The 15,960-nt window shown below is 35.3% G+C and overlaps 1 protein-coding gene across 1 annotated transcript in view; it reads right to left on the bottom strand.

Annotated features, from left to right (window-relative positions):
- NAA16 (N(alpha)-acetyltransferase 16, NatA auxiliary subunit) overlaps positions 1-15,960 on the bottom strand; it is a 66,179-nt gene that overhangs the window by 30,878 nt on the left and 19,341 nt on the right. Inside the window, exons 8-9 of the mRNA XM_011990266.1 lie at positions 14,067-14,162; positions 8,363-8,469 (exon numbers count right to left, since the gene is read on the bottom strand). Of these exons, the coding sequence (XP_011845656.1) occupies positions 8,363-8,469; positions 14,067-14,162 (203 nt within the window). The remainder of the gene's footprint in view (positions 1-8,362; positions 8,470-14,066; positions 14,163-15,960) is intronic.

Here is a 15,960-nt window from a genome sequence, read left to right as displayed (position 1 = left end):
CAAATGACACCATTAAGAAAATGAAAAGACAACCCACAGCAGAACGGAAAATATTTTCACATAATGTATCTGATGAGAGACTTGTATCTAGAATATATTTTTAAAACTTCTGGCCCCGCATGTTGACTCATGCCTGTAATCCCAGCACTTTGGAAGGGTGAGGCGAGCAGATTGCTTGAGTCCAGGATTTTGAGACCAGCCTGGGCAAATGGTGAAACCCTGTCTCTACAAAAAATGAGCCAGGTATGTTAGCGCATGCCTGTAGTCCCAGATACTCAGGAAGTGGAGGTGGGAGGATCACCTGAGCCCAGGAGGTCAAGGCTGCAGTGAGCTGAGATCGCACCACTGTACTCCAGCCTGGGTGACAGAGTGAGACCCTGTCTCAAAAAAACAAACAACAAAAAAACCTGAAAAAAACCCACAAAAACAAAATTTCCTTAAACTGAACAATAAAAAGAGAAATAACCTAATTATAAATGGGCAAAGAAACTGAAAGACATTTCTCCAAAGAACATATACAAAGGCCAATAAGCACATAAAAGATAATACCAACAGTAATCACAAAATGCAAAGCAAAACCTCAAGAAATTACCATTTCACACCACTATGATGGCTATCATCAATAATAACAAGTGTTGATGAGGATGTGCAGAAATCAGAACCCTCATATACTGCTTGTGGGAATGTAAAACGGTGGAAGAACTTTGGAAAAAGAGTCTGACAGTTCCTTAAAAGTTTAAACATAGAGTTAGCATTTGACTCAGCAATTCCATTCCCAGATGTACACCTAAGAGAAATGGAAGTACATCTACACAAAAATGTGTACACCAAAGTTCACAGCAGCATTATTCACAATAACCAAAAGGTAGAAACAATTCAATGTGGTATATCCACACAATGGAATGTTACTTGGTCATAAAAGGGAATGAAGTACTGATTAATGCCACAATTGTGAATAAAAATATTAAGTAAAAGAAGACAGACCCAAAAAGACTATTAATAGATAAGTCCATTTATATAAAAGGTCCAGACTGGGAAATCCATAGACAGAAAGTAGGCTAATGGCTGCCCATAGCTGAGAGGGATATGAAGGTTGTGAGAGAATCACAGCTAAAGGATATGGAGTCTCTTTGGGGGATGACAAAATATTACATTGCAGTGATGATTACACAACTCTGTGAATATACTAAATATCATTGAACTATATACTTTCAATAGGTAAATTTTATGATATATTAATTATATCTCAATAAAGCTGTTACCAAAAAAAAATACTGGTGGGGAAGCTACTGACATCCTGATGGTAGAGGCCAGGGAGTTTGCTAAACATCCTACAATGCACAGGACAGACCTGCATTATAAAGAATTATCTAGCCCAACACATCGACAGTAGAATTCTTCGTTAGGAAGACTGTCCTGTGCCTTGTGGAATGTTTAGCAGCATCCCTGGCCTCCACACACTGGATGCCAGTAGCACACCTCACCTCACTGCAGTGACAATCAAAAACCTCTCCAGACATTGTAAAATGTCCCAGGAGGAAAAAATCCACTCCCCAACACCCTCATTAAGAAGTATTGCTCTAAAGAGGACTTTCCAAGATGGTTTTAAAACAACAGATGAACTTTCACAACAGAAATAAAGATTACCAAATCTGGTTCCACTAAATTTTAAACATTTCTATGTTAAAACAAAAACAGAAAAACCAACACAAGACAGGAAATATTTCAGGAACACTGCTAGTGGGAATACAAATTGATGTTTACAACCTTGTGAAAAACTAATTTATCCGTGTTTATCAAGAACCACAAAAATGTTCATGTCCTTTACCCACTGAATGAATCTGAGAGAAGAAAATATGAGAAGAAAATAATCCTAAGCAAAGCTAGTATAAAGATATTTAATAATAACTTGAAAAACCAAATTCAACAATGGAGGGATGGTTCTAAAAGGTTACGTAATAACTAAAAGGGATAATGAAGATTATATAACACCACAGTAAAAGCTTATGAAACTGCTGGGGCAGGGAGGTGGGTGCAGGTAGTTCATACCTAGAATCCCAGCACTTTGAGAGGCCAAGGCAGGCAAATCTCTCGGGTCCAGTATTTTGAGACCAGTCTGGGTAACACAGTGAGACCCCATCTCAGGTGCGGTGGCTCACACCTGTAATCCTAACACGTTGGGAGGCCGAGGTGAGCAGATTACCTGAGCTCAGGAGTTCGAGACCAGCCTGGGAAACATGGTGAAACCCTATCTCTACTAAAATACAAAAAAAATAAAATAAAATTAGCCGGGCATGGCAGTGTGCGCCTGTAGTCCCAGCTACTCCGGAGGCTGAGGCAGGAGAGTCACTTGAACCCGGAAGGCAGAGGTTACCGTGAGCCGAGATAGTGCCACTGCACTCCAGTCCCTGGTGACAGAGCAAGACTCCAAATAAAAAACAAAAACAAAAACAAATTTTTAAAAAGAAACTGCTAGGGGGAAAAAGAAGAACAAAACTTATGGTCAAAATGACTACAGCTACATAGACACACCACAATTAAATTCACAGTTAAAAAAAAAAATAACTGTGAAAGGAATTACATTAAAAATGTTCTTAGAGCTAGGTGTGGTGGTTCACACCTGTAATCGCAGTGCACTGGGATTCTAAGGCAGGAGAATCACTTGAGGCCACAAGTTTGAGATCAGCCTGAACAATACAGCAAGACCCCATCTCTACAAATTAAAAAATTAACTAGGCATTGTGGCACGCATCTGTATTACCAGCTACTCAAGAGGCTGAGACGGGAGGATCACTTGAACCGAGGAAGTCAAGGCTACAGTGAACTATGATTGGGCCATTCATTGCTCTCCAGCCTGGGAGACAGAGCAAGATGTTATTTCATTTATTTATAAAATAAATAAATAAATGTGTAAATGCCTTTAAATTGTATAGTCATAAGGTGGTTTATAACTGGGTTTTGTTTGGGCTTCCCTCCCATTTTTTAAGATCTTTCCTCTGTTTTCCAAATTTTCTATATTGTGATTATAGCACTTTTTTGATGAAAAATTACTTCTAAACTTTTGTGCCAAGTTACTCAGCACTTTTACTATTTGAGAACATGGAAACTGATGGAAGAGTGCTACAAACTTACACAAATGCCAACAGAAAAGTGAGGAGATAAGATTCCTTATAAATATCATCAATGTGAAAAGTTAATACACAATACATATTAGTTGTGTACCATATCAAACGGCTGGTCAAATATCTGACTCACTGTCCCACTGGACAGCTTATCTATGAGCATTACAAAAATAATTTGTTGGCATTATGACTCAGACCACCAGCAGACTATAGTACATATAAAATCTTCTCATTAAACTGCTACAGACGTTGTGAATACTATGTTAGTCGTTTCCAGTTTTGATTTTTTATTATTGCTGTTATGCCAACTCTGGAACAGAAGGACTCTGAGGCCCAATCAAAAATACTACTAGGCAAGATTCTTTATTCACGCTTAGAAGAAATGGACACTATTTTATAGAGCCAGTAAACAATTATTCACAATAAAAGTTTGATCTGGGCTGGGCGCAGTGGTTCACGTCTGTAATCCTGGCACTTAGGGAGGCCAAGGATGGCGGACTGCCTGAGCTCAAGAGTTCAAGACTAGCCTGGGCAACACAGTGAAACCCTGTCTCTACTAAACTATGAAAAATTAGCCAGGCATGGCAGCGTGCACCTATAGTCCCAGCTACTCGGGAGGCTGAGGCAGGAGGCTCGCTTGAACCTGGGAGGTGGAAGTTGCAGTGAGCCGAGAGCGCGCCACTGCACTCCGGTCTGGGCAACAGAGTGAGACTCCGTCTCCAAAAAAAAAAAAAAAAAAAAAAACCTCAACTCAAAAAAAAAAAAAAAAAAAAGTTTGGTCTGATACAATATGTGAGAGACTACAATACAAAACAGATGAAAAATCTGTGCACTTCAAGTATATAACAGTTATTTTCTAAAAGTAGGAGGTGTTCTTCATTTTTTTTTTCCCTGAGACAGGGTCTCAAGTCTGTCGCATAGGCTGGAGTACAGCAGCCTGATCACAGCTCACTGCAGCCTTGTCCTCCAAGGCTCACGGGATCCTTCCACCTCAGCCTCCCAAGTAGCTGGGAGAGAAGGCACATGCCACTATGACCAACCAATTGTTTTCGTTTTTTGTAGAGATGGACTCTTGTTATGTTGCCAGGCTTGTCTTGAACTCCTGGTCTCAAGTGATCCTCCCACCTCAGCCTCCCAAAGTGCTGGATTACAGGCGTAAGCCACCATGGCTGGCAAGTTGTCCCCTTTTTCTTTTAACTACTCATAAGAAGAAAACAGTACATATTACCAGAACATTTAAAGGTGGTTATTACCTATAAATACACAACTGATATTTTCAATGAGATGACATCCACAAAAAATTAAGTTAGAAATATTCTTACCATTATCTTCAGTAAAAATGACACTATTTCAGTAAGGCATGACAGACACTGGAATCCCTATGCTATATATAGCAACCTAAATTGTTTGTTTAGTTTAATACTACTTAACAGATTTAAGGTACATAAAAAATATCTTCTATAGGTTAACAAGGATATCCAGGACTTGAACTCATCTCTGTACCAAGCAGACCTAATAGACATCTACAGAGCTCTCCACCCCAAATCAACTGAAGATACACCCTTCTCAGCACCACATTGCACTTATTCTAAAACTGACCACATAATTGGAAGTAAAGCACTCTTCAGCAAATGTAAAAGAACACGAATCACAACAAACTTGTCTCTCAGACCACAGTGCAATCAAATTAGAACTCAGGATTAAGAAACTCACTCAAAACCGCACAACTACATGGAAACTGAACAACCTGCTCCTGAATGACTACTGGGTAAATAACAAAATGAAGGCAGAAATAAAGATGTTCTTTGAAATCAATGAGAACAAAGACAAAATGTACCAGAATCTCTGGGACACATTTAAAGCAGTGTGTAGACGGAAATTTATAGCACTAAATGCCTACAAGAGAAAGCAGGAAAGATCTAAAACTGACACCCTAACATCGCAATTAAAAGGATTAGAGAAGTGAGGGCAAACAAATTCAAAAGCTAGCAGAAGGCAAGAAATAACTAAGATCAGAGCAGAACTCAAGGAGATACAGACACAAAAAACCCTTCAAAAAAAATCAACGAATCCAGGAGTTGGTTTTTTTTGAAAAGATCAACAAAATTGATAGACCCCCAAAGCCTCACTCAAAGACTGGCAATTTTTTTTAAGTACTTTTCAAAACAAGTAAGCAAATGTATATCATCTCAGCAAGTTATCTGTTAAGGACAGGACATCTATATTCGAACGAATAAGAAAACAATATTAACTTTAACAAAATCTAACTTAAAAGGGGTATAAATATATTTTTAGTAACATTTTATTCTTATTTACAAAAGAAAAGAACATCTTGATATCAAAATTTATAGATTCTATTTCAACATTAAAGAAAGCTGGGAAAATGAAAATTTCTCCTTTTCTTCACCAAAGATTCCTTCCAAAACCTCATTGACAAAAGTAAAATGAGGGCCATTTCAAATACCTACCTATGTTTTAAAAAACCTTATGGAACTTGGCCGGGCGCAGTGGCTCATGCCTGTAATCCCACACTTTGGGAGGCCAAAGTAGGCGAATCGCTTAAGGACAGAGTTCAAGACCAGCCTGGTCAACATCATGAAACCCTGTCTCTACTAAAAATACAAAAAATTAGCTGGGCATGGTGGCAGGCACCTGTATTCCCAGCTACTTGGGAGACTGAAGCAGGAGAATCGTTTGAACCCGGGAGGCAGAGGTTGCAGTGAGCCAAGATAGCGCTACTACACGCCAGCCTGGGTGACAGAGCAGGACTCCATCTCAAAAAAACAAAAACAACAACAAAAAAAAAGTTATGGAATTTGTCTGACAATCACTCATTGCCTTCCACTCTACCCAAACTCTAGTTTGTCAAAAAAAATTAAAATGCTGGAGACATTTAAGAAATACATTTCTTGCAAATGTACTACATTTTAAACTAACTTCAAAAGACAATTTCATTTTCATGCTACCAACATGAATTACTCTATAATATTTGGAAACTTACAAACAATAAATGTTTATCAGACTTCACCTCCTTGAAATCCTTCCTTGAAAGTTAAAAATCCACCTAACTGCCAAAAACAGGTTTCACTGCTGATTAGAAATGTGCAGTTTTTAAAATGGTTTCATGGGGTGCAGTGTACACTGCTCAGGTGATGGGTGTACCAAAATCTCAGAAATCACCAGTAAATAACTTATCTGTGTAATCACACACCATCTGTTCCCCAAAAACCACTGAAATAATTTCTTTGAAACTACAAAAAAAGTCAAACACAAAACTTACAAAATTTAACTAAAAAATAAATATTAAAAAATAAATAAATAAAAGGTTCTCATAAGTAATTACAGATACATGTGGCCAAAATTTTTTGAGAAACAGTTCTTAGACTTGCAAATTTTTTCTCACTATACTAAATTGAGATAACTTGAGCTCAATTTTCTGCAGTTTAATTCATTTTGCAAACACACTTGGTCTTCTGGCATTTCTAATAGCATTCCTGTTGCTTGCTTTAAAATTAAAGAGACGGTTCCTATATGAATTACTGTATTCTCAGTGCCTTATTCAAAAATATAATTTTCATGCTTTATATAAAATACCAAAAAAATGTTCAACATTTTTGTAATGGCAACTTTGGATCAATATTGGAAGAATTTTTAAAAAGTAAAAAGCCTATGCCTGCGAACAACACCCTGTTAAAGCCCTGTAATAGCTTAAGAGAAACAAATCCTTTAATGTCCACTGTAGTCAGCAGCTGCTGCAAGACCGTTATAAAAGAAGTACTCTAATTCACATACATAAGATTTCTTTTTATTTCTGACATTTTATCCAACCTTTCTTCTCTGTCACCCTCACCAAAAAGAACAAAAGAATTTTACCCAATGTTAAATAATCTAGAGAAATTATTGGCAGGCACTGGGTACACGTTTACATAGGAATCAATCACTATTTCTCAAAAAACTGAGAGCAGAAACACTGCAGTCAAATAGACCATACAACAGACATTAAAGAATCGTAAGAGTTTTGTTTTTGTTTTTGTTTTCACATAAATGATGTTTTATTCTAATTGGGTACTAGAGATCATCAGTTGTTTCTTTTGTTTATGAAACCTGCTGCCACTGGTAGGAAAATGCCAATCAGCTATATCTACAACTGATATTTCCAACATTGTATTATTCACAATCAGTGCAAATTTACAAATTATTATGAATCAAAGCTAAATAAATAAAAAATGAAAGAAGCTTAACTAAAAATTGTTTTGGCATTTCTAATAAAATCTTTTCCTTATCCACTAGTAACTTTAAAAAACTGACTACGGAAAAGACAACAAGATTTTAGACTTTAAAAAGTAAGAAGCAACACTTGGAAATAAAAGTATAACTTGCTTTCTATTAACTTTTAATTGTCTTTCTAATTTAAGACCAAGATTTAAGTGCCTATTTTCTAAAAAAATTTTTTTTTTGAGACGGAGCCTCACTCTGTCACCCAGCGCTGGAGTGCAGTGGTGCGATCTCAGCTCAAAGCAAGCTCCACCTCTCGGGTTCCCGGCATTCTCCTGCCTCAGCCTCCCAAGTAGGTGGGACTACAGACGCCCACCACCATGCCAGGCTAATTTTTTAAATTTTTATTAGAGATGGGGTTTCACCATAGATGGTCTCGATCTCCTGACCTCGTGATCTGCCCGCCTCGGCCTCCCAAAATGCTAGGATTACAGGCGTGAGCCACCGCGCCTGGCCTATTTTCTAATTTTAAAAAGCAGAAAGACAATTCTTTATTCAAGAACTAGCTAAATCTGTATTTATTAAAATGCAGCCTACTGATTAAAACTAGTAATTTACACCACTAATTCGACCAAACTGCATTTTACTGTTGCACTAACTCAATTACTCGAGCTCTAACTTTAAACGCATGCATAACTAATTTAAAAATCCATAATCGTACCATAAAATAATAATCATAGAATAAATATATACCTTTGGTAACAATGTCAAATTTAAAATGCTACTAAAAGAAGTATATCCATTAAAAATAAACAACCTTTATAATTTTAGTGCTTTCATAAACCCTCTTACTTTGATATCACTTATACTACAGGCATATAATTTCAGTACATTATTAGACTGAAAGTAAAGTAACATTACTAAAACAGAGAAAATGCTTAAGTAATAGCACATTATTTACATGGACATCTTTCTACAATTTAGTAAAAAGACTAAAGCAAATCTGAATAAATACCAAATTTTACCTTTTCTGTATTGTAATATAAAGATTTCAAAGTAGTAAACAAGGGTGGGCATCCTTTACTGAAGTTAACCCTCAGGAACTTATCCATTAGTTCTCTAAATCTTTCACCTAGAAACAAAAGCATACTTTGTTATTCTTTGTTTCATGCAAACAATTCTTAAAATGATTTTCTAAGTAAAAATAAAGCTCCCTCAGAAACAATTATGCTCCTATCCAATTTATAAACCCAAAAAGTCAAACAGTTTTAAGTAGAGTAAAAGTTATCAACTATCCATTCTGAATTTAGCACAATATCAAATATCTTTCCTAATCTCTCACTGACTAGCACACTCAGTCTACAGCTCAAAACCCTGCAGATATGTAAAAAGCACTCTGCAGCAGACTATTGTAACCAGCACTATATTCAAGTGATAGCCACAAGATCTTTTTAAACACTAAGTTGGTATTTGCAAATGTCTTCCCAAATCAATTTGTCATTTACTTCAACATTCATTCATTCATTCCACAATAATGTGTCAAGCACTTACTACATGCCAGACACTGTTCTAGGTATTGGGGATATAGCAGTGATTAAAATTTAAAAAAAAAAAAAATTAATTCTACCCTAGAGAACTTAACATCTCAGTGAGTGAGGCCAACAATAAAGTAAATTGATGTTAGACATTAGACTAAGCCCTGGGTATTCTAACATTAGAACTAAAATAAACAATCTGTTTGCAACATCAAGTACATAATTCTTTCATTGCTAAACCCCTACAAATGATTTTTGTCATCACCTTTTGAAAGCAGAGAGTATTCAAAGAATTTTAATTTTAAATACAGAGATATAAGAACTTTTTGATAGTATGGACTAATACATAAGGACATGGATTTACCTAATCATTTGAGGAAAAAAAAAACACACATATGTCATGAACGATTTAGCCTCAAGTAGGATGATTGAAATGACCTCCTAAGATTTCTTAATGAATCACAACACTGCACAACAAAATCTAACAACCCAAAATGGTTATTTTTATTTGTTGTGACTGACCATGTTGAACAAAACATGCATGCATACTCAATATAATTAAATGTCATACAAAAATTTAACTCCATTAACTATAAAGACTGTATTCAGATAATCTCTAATCTCTTAGATCATACACAAAATACTGGGGTGTTTTTGTTTTTGTTTTGAGACAGAGTCTCACACTGTCACCCAGGCTGGAGTGAAGTGGTGTGGTCTCAACTCACTGCAACCTCCACCTTCCAGGTTCAAGCAATTCTCCTGCCTCAGCCTCCCAAGTAGCTGAGACTACAGACGTGTGCCACAACGCCCAGCTAATTTTTGTATTTTTAGTAGAGACGGGATTTCACCATGTTGGCCAGGATAGTCTCAATCTCTTGATCTCATCATCCACCTGCCTTGGCCTCCCAAAGTGCTGGCATCACAAGTGTGAGTCACCACGCCTGGCCAATACTGGTCTTTTGAAAAATCACAGATTACGAAGACAACATAAAACTTCATCCTGGGTTAAATTACACACCATTGCTTCTTTAAAAGTCAAAAACAGTTTCAGAGACTGCATCTTTCCAGTAATTTCTCTGGTGTACGACAAAAGCTAACAATATTGTGGGAGACAATAAGAGACGCTGTTTCTTAGAGGAATGCAGACTTCTCCACTTAATTGTGTGCAACCTTGGGCAAATAACTTGTCCATTAAAAACCTCGGTTTTATCACTGTAAAATGAAGGCAATACCATCACTGGCCTCAAGAGTACACTTGTATGGCTCAAACGAGGTAAGACATAACAATAAACAATGTCTTCCATATAGTAATCACTCAATAAATGCCTCATCTTCTCTGATATCTGACAGTTTTTATATTTTAGAGTTAATATTTTGTTTTCTATACTTGCAATCAACCGCTGAGAAAACAAGCCTTTTATCTACACGGCAGAAGCTACTCTGAACTCCTCCTTTGTCAACTTTCTCAGTCTATTCAGATCACTTTGGCAAATCTATTTATTAGATTGTGCAGGTAAGAAAAAAATGACGAAGCTCTTTAAGTGCTGATCCAGGACTAATCTCCAAATACGGAGTTAGGTGAAAAGAAAACCCAGGTTCGCAGCAATCCATCAATCCATGCTACCGCATGTTTACAAAAAGCAGGGTGCGGGGTGTGACCTTAAACAAATCTCCTACACACATTTTTGCTCACACATGCACAACATATTTGTAGAAGAATACACCATCAGCTGATCACAATGGATGTCTGCAGGGGAAGTAAACTTAGTTGCCAAGGGACAGACAAGAAAAAGACTTCATGAACTTATAAACTTTTTACCTAATTGGCAACTGTGTGAATTTATCACCTAAACAAGAAGCCGACACAGCTACCCAACTGCTTAGTCACACACCATATCCCCAAATTACTTATGATTTATCCATCTCATTTTTTTCATCAATTATTATGTGCCTCTTTAGCATTACTGTTCACAAAACAGGTTACCTGAATAATTCTCAGATAGATACATAGCATGATGTTCCCAAAACATGATGTCCCTGTTTATACTAATTCCTAAAATAATTAGTGTAAACAGCAAGAATAGTCTGTTTCTGATTCACTGGAAATCCATTCTAAATAATGGAGCAAAATTTAATTAGTATATTATGTTTAATACTCTGGATTATTTCCTTCCCTCTCTCTACCCTTCAGCCAGTGCATAATAGAACATGATGAATTGAACTAACTATTTTGAAAAGTACCTTTATCCCTTCATTATTTTTAGAGCACTTAATATTTTCGGGTGTTAGAAAATTTCCTTATTGTTCTGTGGTATGAAGCCCTTTTATCTAAAAAATGGAAAGGCTTTATCAAAACTTTCACCTTGCATTCTCAAGATGCATCATTTTTCTTGAGGAAGATCTTACTGCTTTTGATAATGCCAAAATGGTTTTCTTATTGATCATGAAAGCATTTCTAGACAGGCAAAAAAATCATGAAATATTTGGTTTTGCACAGATAAAATTAAGTATTTGCATAATTTTACATATATTCACTGGAGCCTTGTAAATACACATGTCAGAATCTCAAAGCGATGATGACCTTGAAAGCCCATGCCATCAGACCCCTCCACTGAGACCTGTTTTGTAAAAAGATTTTTATGACATTTCAAAGACAGCATGTCCAAGAGAGTCTAGGATGGTTCCACTTTAACCTAGATCACACTTTACAGTAAAAAAAACTCTAGGCTCTTTCAGTAAAAATGTATTTCCTACCCTATACTGCCACGTATTGAGGGCTTTTAGCAAACTTATATTGCCTATGGAAATAAATGTAGGCAGTATAAATCTGAAGCTCCATGTTCCAAATGAGAAAAAGAGAACAAAGAAGTCTTGTTCGTAATCTTAAAGCTAAGCGAGGTTTCTTTCTTTCCCAAGAAGCATATGAATGCAGTTTAAAGCTCCCAAGGAAATATTCCCCCCCACACACAATATATTGTGAAACACAAAATATACGTTGAGACCAATAAAAGGAGGAGAAGTCAGGCACTAAAGACCACATATGGTATGATTCCATTTATTTGAAATGTCCAAAAACAGGCAAATTCACAGGTACAGAAAGTAGACTGGTGGTTGCCAGCTACTATGGTTGAGGGGTGATAGAGAGTGAAATAGGTATGGGGTTTCTTTTTGGGGTCATGAAAAATTTCTGAAAGCAGACAGAGATGATGGTTGCACAACATGATTAATACACTAAAACACTGAATTGCACACTTTTTAAAAGTGAAGTTTATGGTATATGAATTATATTTCAAAAAAGCTATTATTTTTTAAAACAAAGAGGAGAAGGAAGAAATACAGAAATGTAAGCTTAAGCATCTTCCACAAGACACTTTTATTAGGGAAAATACTCCTCACTACGCATATACTCCCATCTTTGAAATTCACAAAGTGTATATTAAAAGCTCTGAGAAGTCCTATAGAAACCTGATAGCTGTGTCTAACCCAGTTTCCCAAACTTACTTGGCTGAAGAACAGCCCAAGCACAAGCACACCAACAACCTCCCCACCAAAGCCTATTAATATCCACTTGGACTTAATGTTCCCTGGAAAACATTAGAGAAATTTGCTCTCTGTATTCTACAAAAACAAAACAAAAAAAAAAATGGAGGATCAGAAGAATACCACTCTTCATATGTGGAACTGAAATGCAATAGTATAAAATGAATTTTTAAAATCAACTTCTATCTACTGTCTAATCAAATACATTTCTAAAGGGTATTTCACATATTTCACAAGCCAACTAAAAATTTTTAATTTTCATCAATCTTTTGGTAAAAATAAACTTATAACCCAAGAATTTAAACAAATATTTGCCACTCTGAGAATATAAAATATACTTCTCACCTCTCCAGAATACGTTTAAGTTATATTAGCTTTGTAGAGTCTGACTTGTATCAAAATACCAGAAGTCCCAATATACAATTCATAATCTCTAGTACTTACAACTAAAAATAAAGACTTCAACAAAAACATATACTTTTTAAAAAACTCAACAAAGATATTAGCTACCTGAAGAGCTAATATACTGTCCACCTCCTATGTAGCCCAAAAGTAAATGAGTTCAGCTACATACAATAACTCGACTCAAGGTCATGAATATCCTATTGTACAATAAAAGCAAATCACAGAATACGTACCAGAGTACTCCTAGTTATATAAAGTACAAAAGCTGTTTTTATTTTCAGGAATACAAAATGCATGGAGCTCTAAAAATAAAAGTAATGGCATGATAAAAAGCAAAACTCAGGAAAGTGGCTAACCAAGGGAATGATGACATTCTGTTCTTAAAACACCGTGGTGGGTGCAAATAGCTCACAACTATTTCTTTGAATGTATGCTCAAAAAAGAAGATATAAAACTTCAAAACTATAGCTTGAGCCCAGGGGTTTGAGGCTGTAGTGATTGTGCCACTACACTCCAGCTTCAGCCTGGTAACACGGCAAGACCTTGACTCAAAAAAAAAAAAAAAAAACTTCAAAACTTTTACCACTCAAATCATGATACTACATATAATTTGTCACTAATTACAGGGAATTTACCTTCTAAATATGGTGCTTTTTTAAAAGTCACATAAGACAAGCAGTTTTTCCACCAATACATAATATTTGCACATACTTAGGCAGTACACGATATCTTGTTACATACACAGAACATGTAATGATCAAGTCCGGGTATTCAGGGTATCTATCGCCTTGATTACTTATCATTTCTATGTGTTGGGAACATTTCAAGTCCTCTCTTTTGCTATCCTGAAATATACGATATATTGTTCTTAACTACAGTCCCCTTACTCTGCAAACACTGAAACTTATTCCTTCTATCTAACTGTATGTTTGTACCCATTAACCAACCTCTCTTCATCTCCCCTCTACACCCACCTTGCCAGCTCTGGTTTCTACCTCTATGAGATCAACTTAAGAAAAGCAGTTTTATATTTATATAGATAACTTCAAATATTAAAATCAACATTTAGCTACACATTGAAGTATAACACTCTTATTAACAGATAAATAATAAATTCACAACTGTTCACTCCCAACTCCAAGACTGCTGTAGACATAAACTCCCTAACAGAAACACGTTTCCAAAATATAAATTAACATTGAGTAATTTTGGCAAATAATTAGTATTATAAAAGACATCCTAATATTACCTGGGACAAGAGTCAAAGGTAACCTTCTGGGTGTAATTGCTTTGGGGTGCTGCTTACTAATTTCTTCATAAATTTGAAGCCTCTCTTCCAAAGTGCCTATTATCAGTAAATATGGGTGAGATTCATAGCATCAAAACTTTTATCCATGGTAAAATGCTAACAAACTTTTAAAATGTTGTTATAAATAAAACTGCATTAACAATATTAAAGCTGCTTTCAATTTTGGCAAAAATGACATGTAAAACTCTGTGGTGGCGAAATACTATAATCAGTTAAGTCACTGTTTTTAAACTCATCTCCAGAGAAATTCAAAACTTGTTTCATCGCAAGATTCTAAATACAACCCAAATCACATATACAAGCCATCACAGACTCAAGATATGCTGCACTTCTCTATATTCCTTTAGCATACAACTCATGGAAAAGAAAATCTTTTTATAATGTATCTCTAATAACATATCTTACGTAAACACTCTGAACCAAAGAAACCTACATATATCCCCATAAAAGCCTATAATGTCTGTTGATTAGGCTCAAAGGAGCAACAGTTTTAGGATTATGATTGCAAATGTTTAAAATATAAAAACATAAACTAAACTTCCATGTTAACATTAACACTTAAAATCTTCAATGAAAGTCCATTATCCTTCCAAAAGACAAAATTATACTTCTAACAGAAAGTTGTATCTTCCCTCCCAAGAGTCACCTAATTTTATAATACCACATAAAGGATGTATCTATACATAAACTACTTGTTACTCTGAAACAACAATATGCAAGCAAACAGGATCTGGGTGTAGTTTATCTTTCTAAAATAATGTCCTGCATAATTCACAAAAAGAGATTTATAAGCTATAAGATAATTTATAGTGGAATTTTAAGAAAAAGCAAACCTGTTTTAGAACTATAACGTTTTAAGTAGATCTTAATCCAAATTCTGTCGTCTAAACCACAGAAAAATAACTATCCTAACCCTGGGTGCTAGCAGACAAGGTATCTCTGTAGTGAATGTAGTGTTTATAAGTATTGACACTCAACATTAATATCAAGCATCAAGATTGTAAACACCATGCTTGAAGAGGCGTGATCTTGTTTAGACTCATTCCTTCCCCCAATAATATGTTTTGGAGCTCCAATTTGGTTGGATTTTAAGACCAAAGATATGTGTGGGGAGGAAAAAAAACCCTCACTCTCTGTTAGTAATTTGGAGACTTCACAAAATATTAAAGACCCTTATACTAATATATAAATGCTACTGCATATAAATATTTTAAAAATACTCTCATATTCATGCCTCATCTTAGAGAAAGACAAGCACCAAGTATGAAAAAAATTCTCCACTACCCTAGATATAACAAGCCGTATAAATGTAATCAAATTAAGACAAAACTAAACAAATTCAATATCCTACTTAAAGTCACAAGTTGAAGCTCCAGAACTTACTATGAGGAAGGAAAGGTCATAAGCTACCTAAAACAATAAAGTAGTGTAATTAGTTTTGTAATCAATACATTTTATAGTAACCAAGAATCCTGATATATGGAACATATTATTCATTTTAGTAAAACATTAAAATATTTTTATTAATTGTAATGTTACTACTTTAAAGAAAAATCATAGTTAACCCATGTTTTCAACCTTCATGCATATGAATTTTGCTGTTTTCTTCAGATTATTACTTTAATCAATATTGTGATTTTAATCATTTTCTTAAAAATATTTAAGAAAATAAACTTTTAACAATTTGCAGTGTAAAATTTTAAACATAAAAAGAACATCTGAATTAATACTAGTGAGGATACAACAATTAAACTTTTCTTGTAGCTTATACTACTATAAATGAATGTGGGTAGCTACCTATTTACCAAACTTTTTTTTTTTTTTTTTTTTTTTT

Source organism: Mandrillus leucophaeus, unplaced genomic scaffold, assembly GCF_000951045.1.
Source record: "Mandrillus leucophaeus isolate KB7577 unplaced genomic scaffold, Mleu.le_1.0 Scaffold375, whole genome shotgun sequence".
In the NCBI taxonomy this organism is placed as follows: Eukaryota; Metazoa; Chordata; class Mammalia; order Primates; family Cercopithecidae; genus Mandrillus; species Mandrillus leucophaeus.
Note: the sequence above shows the minus strand (reverse complement) of the source record. Positions and strands in the feature narration are given on the sequence as shown.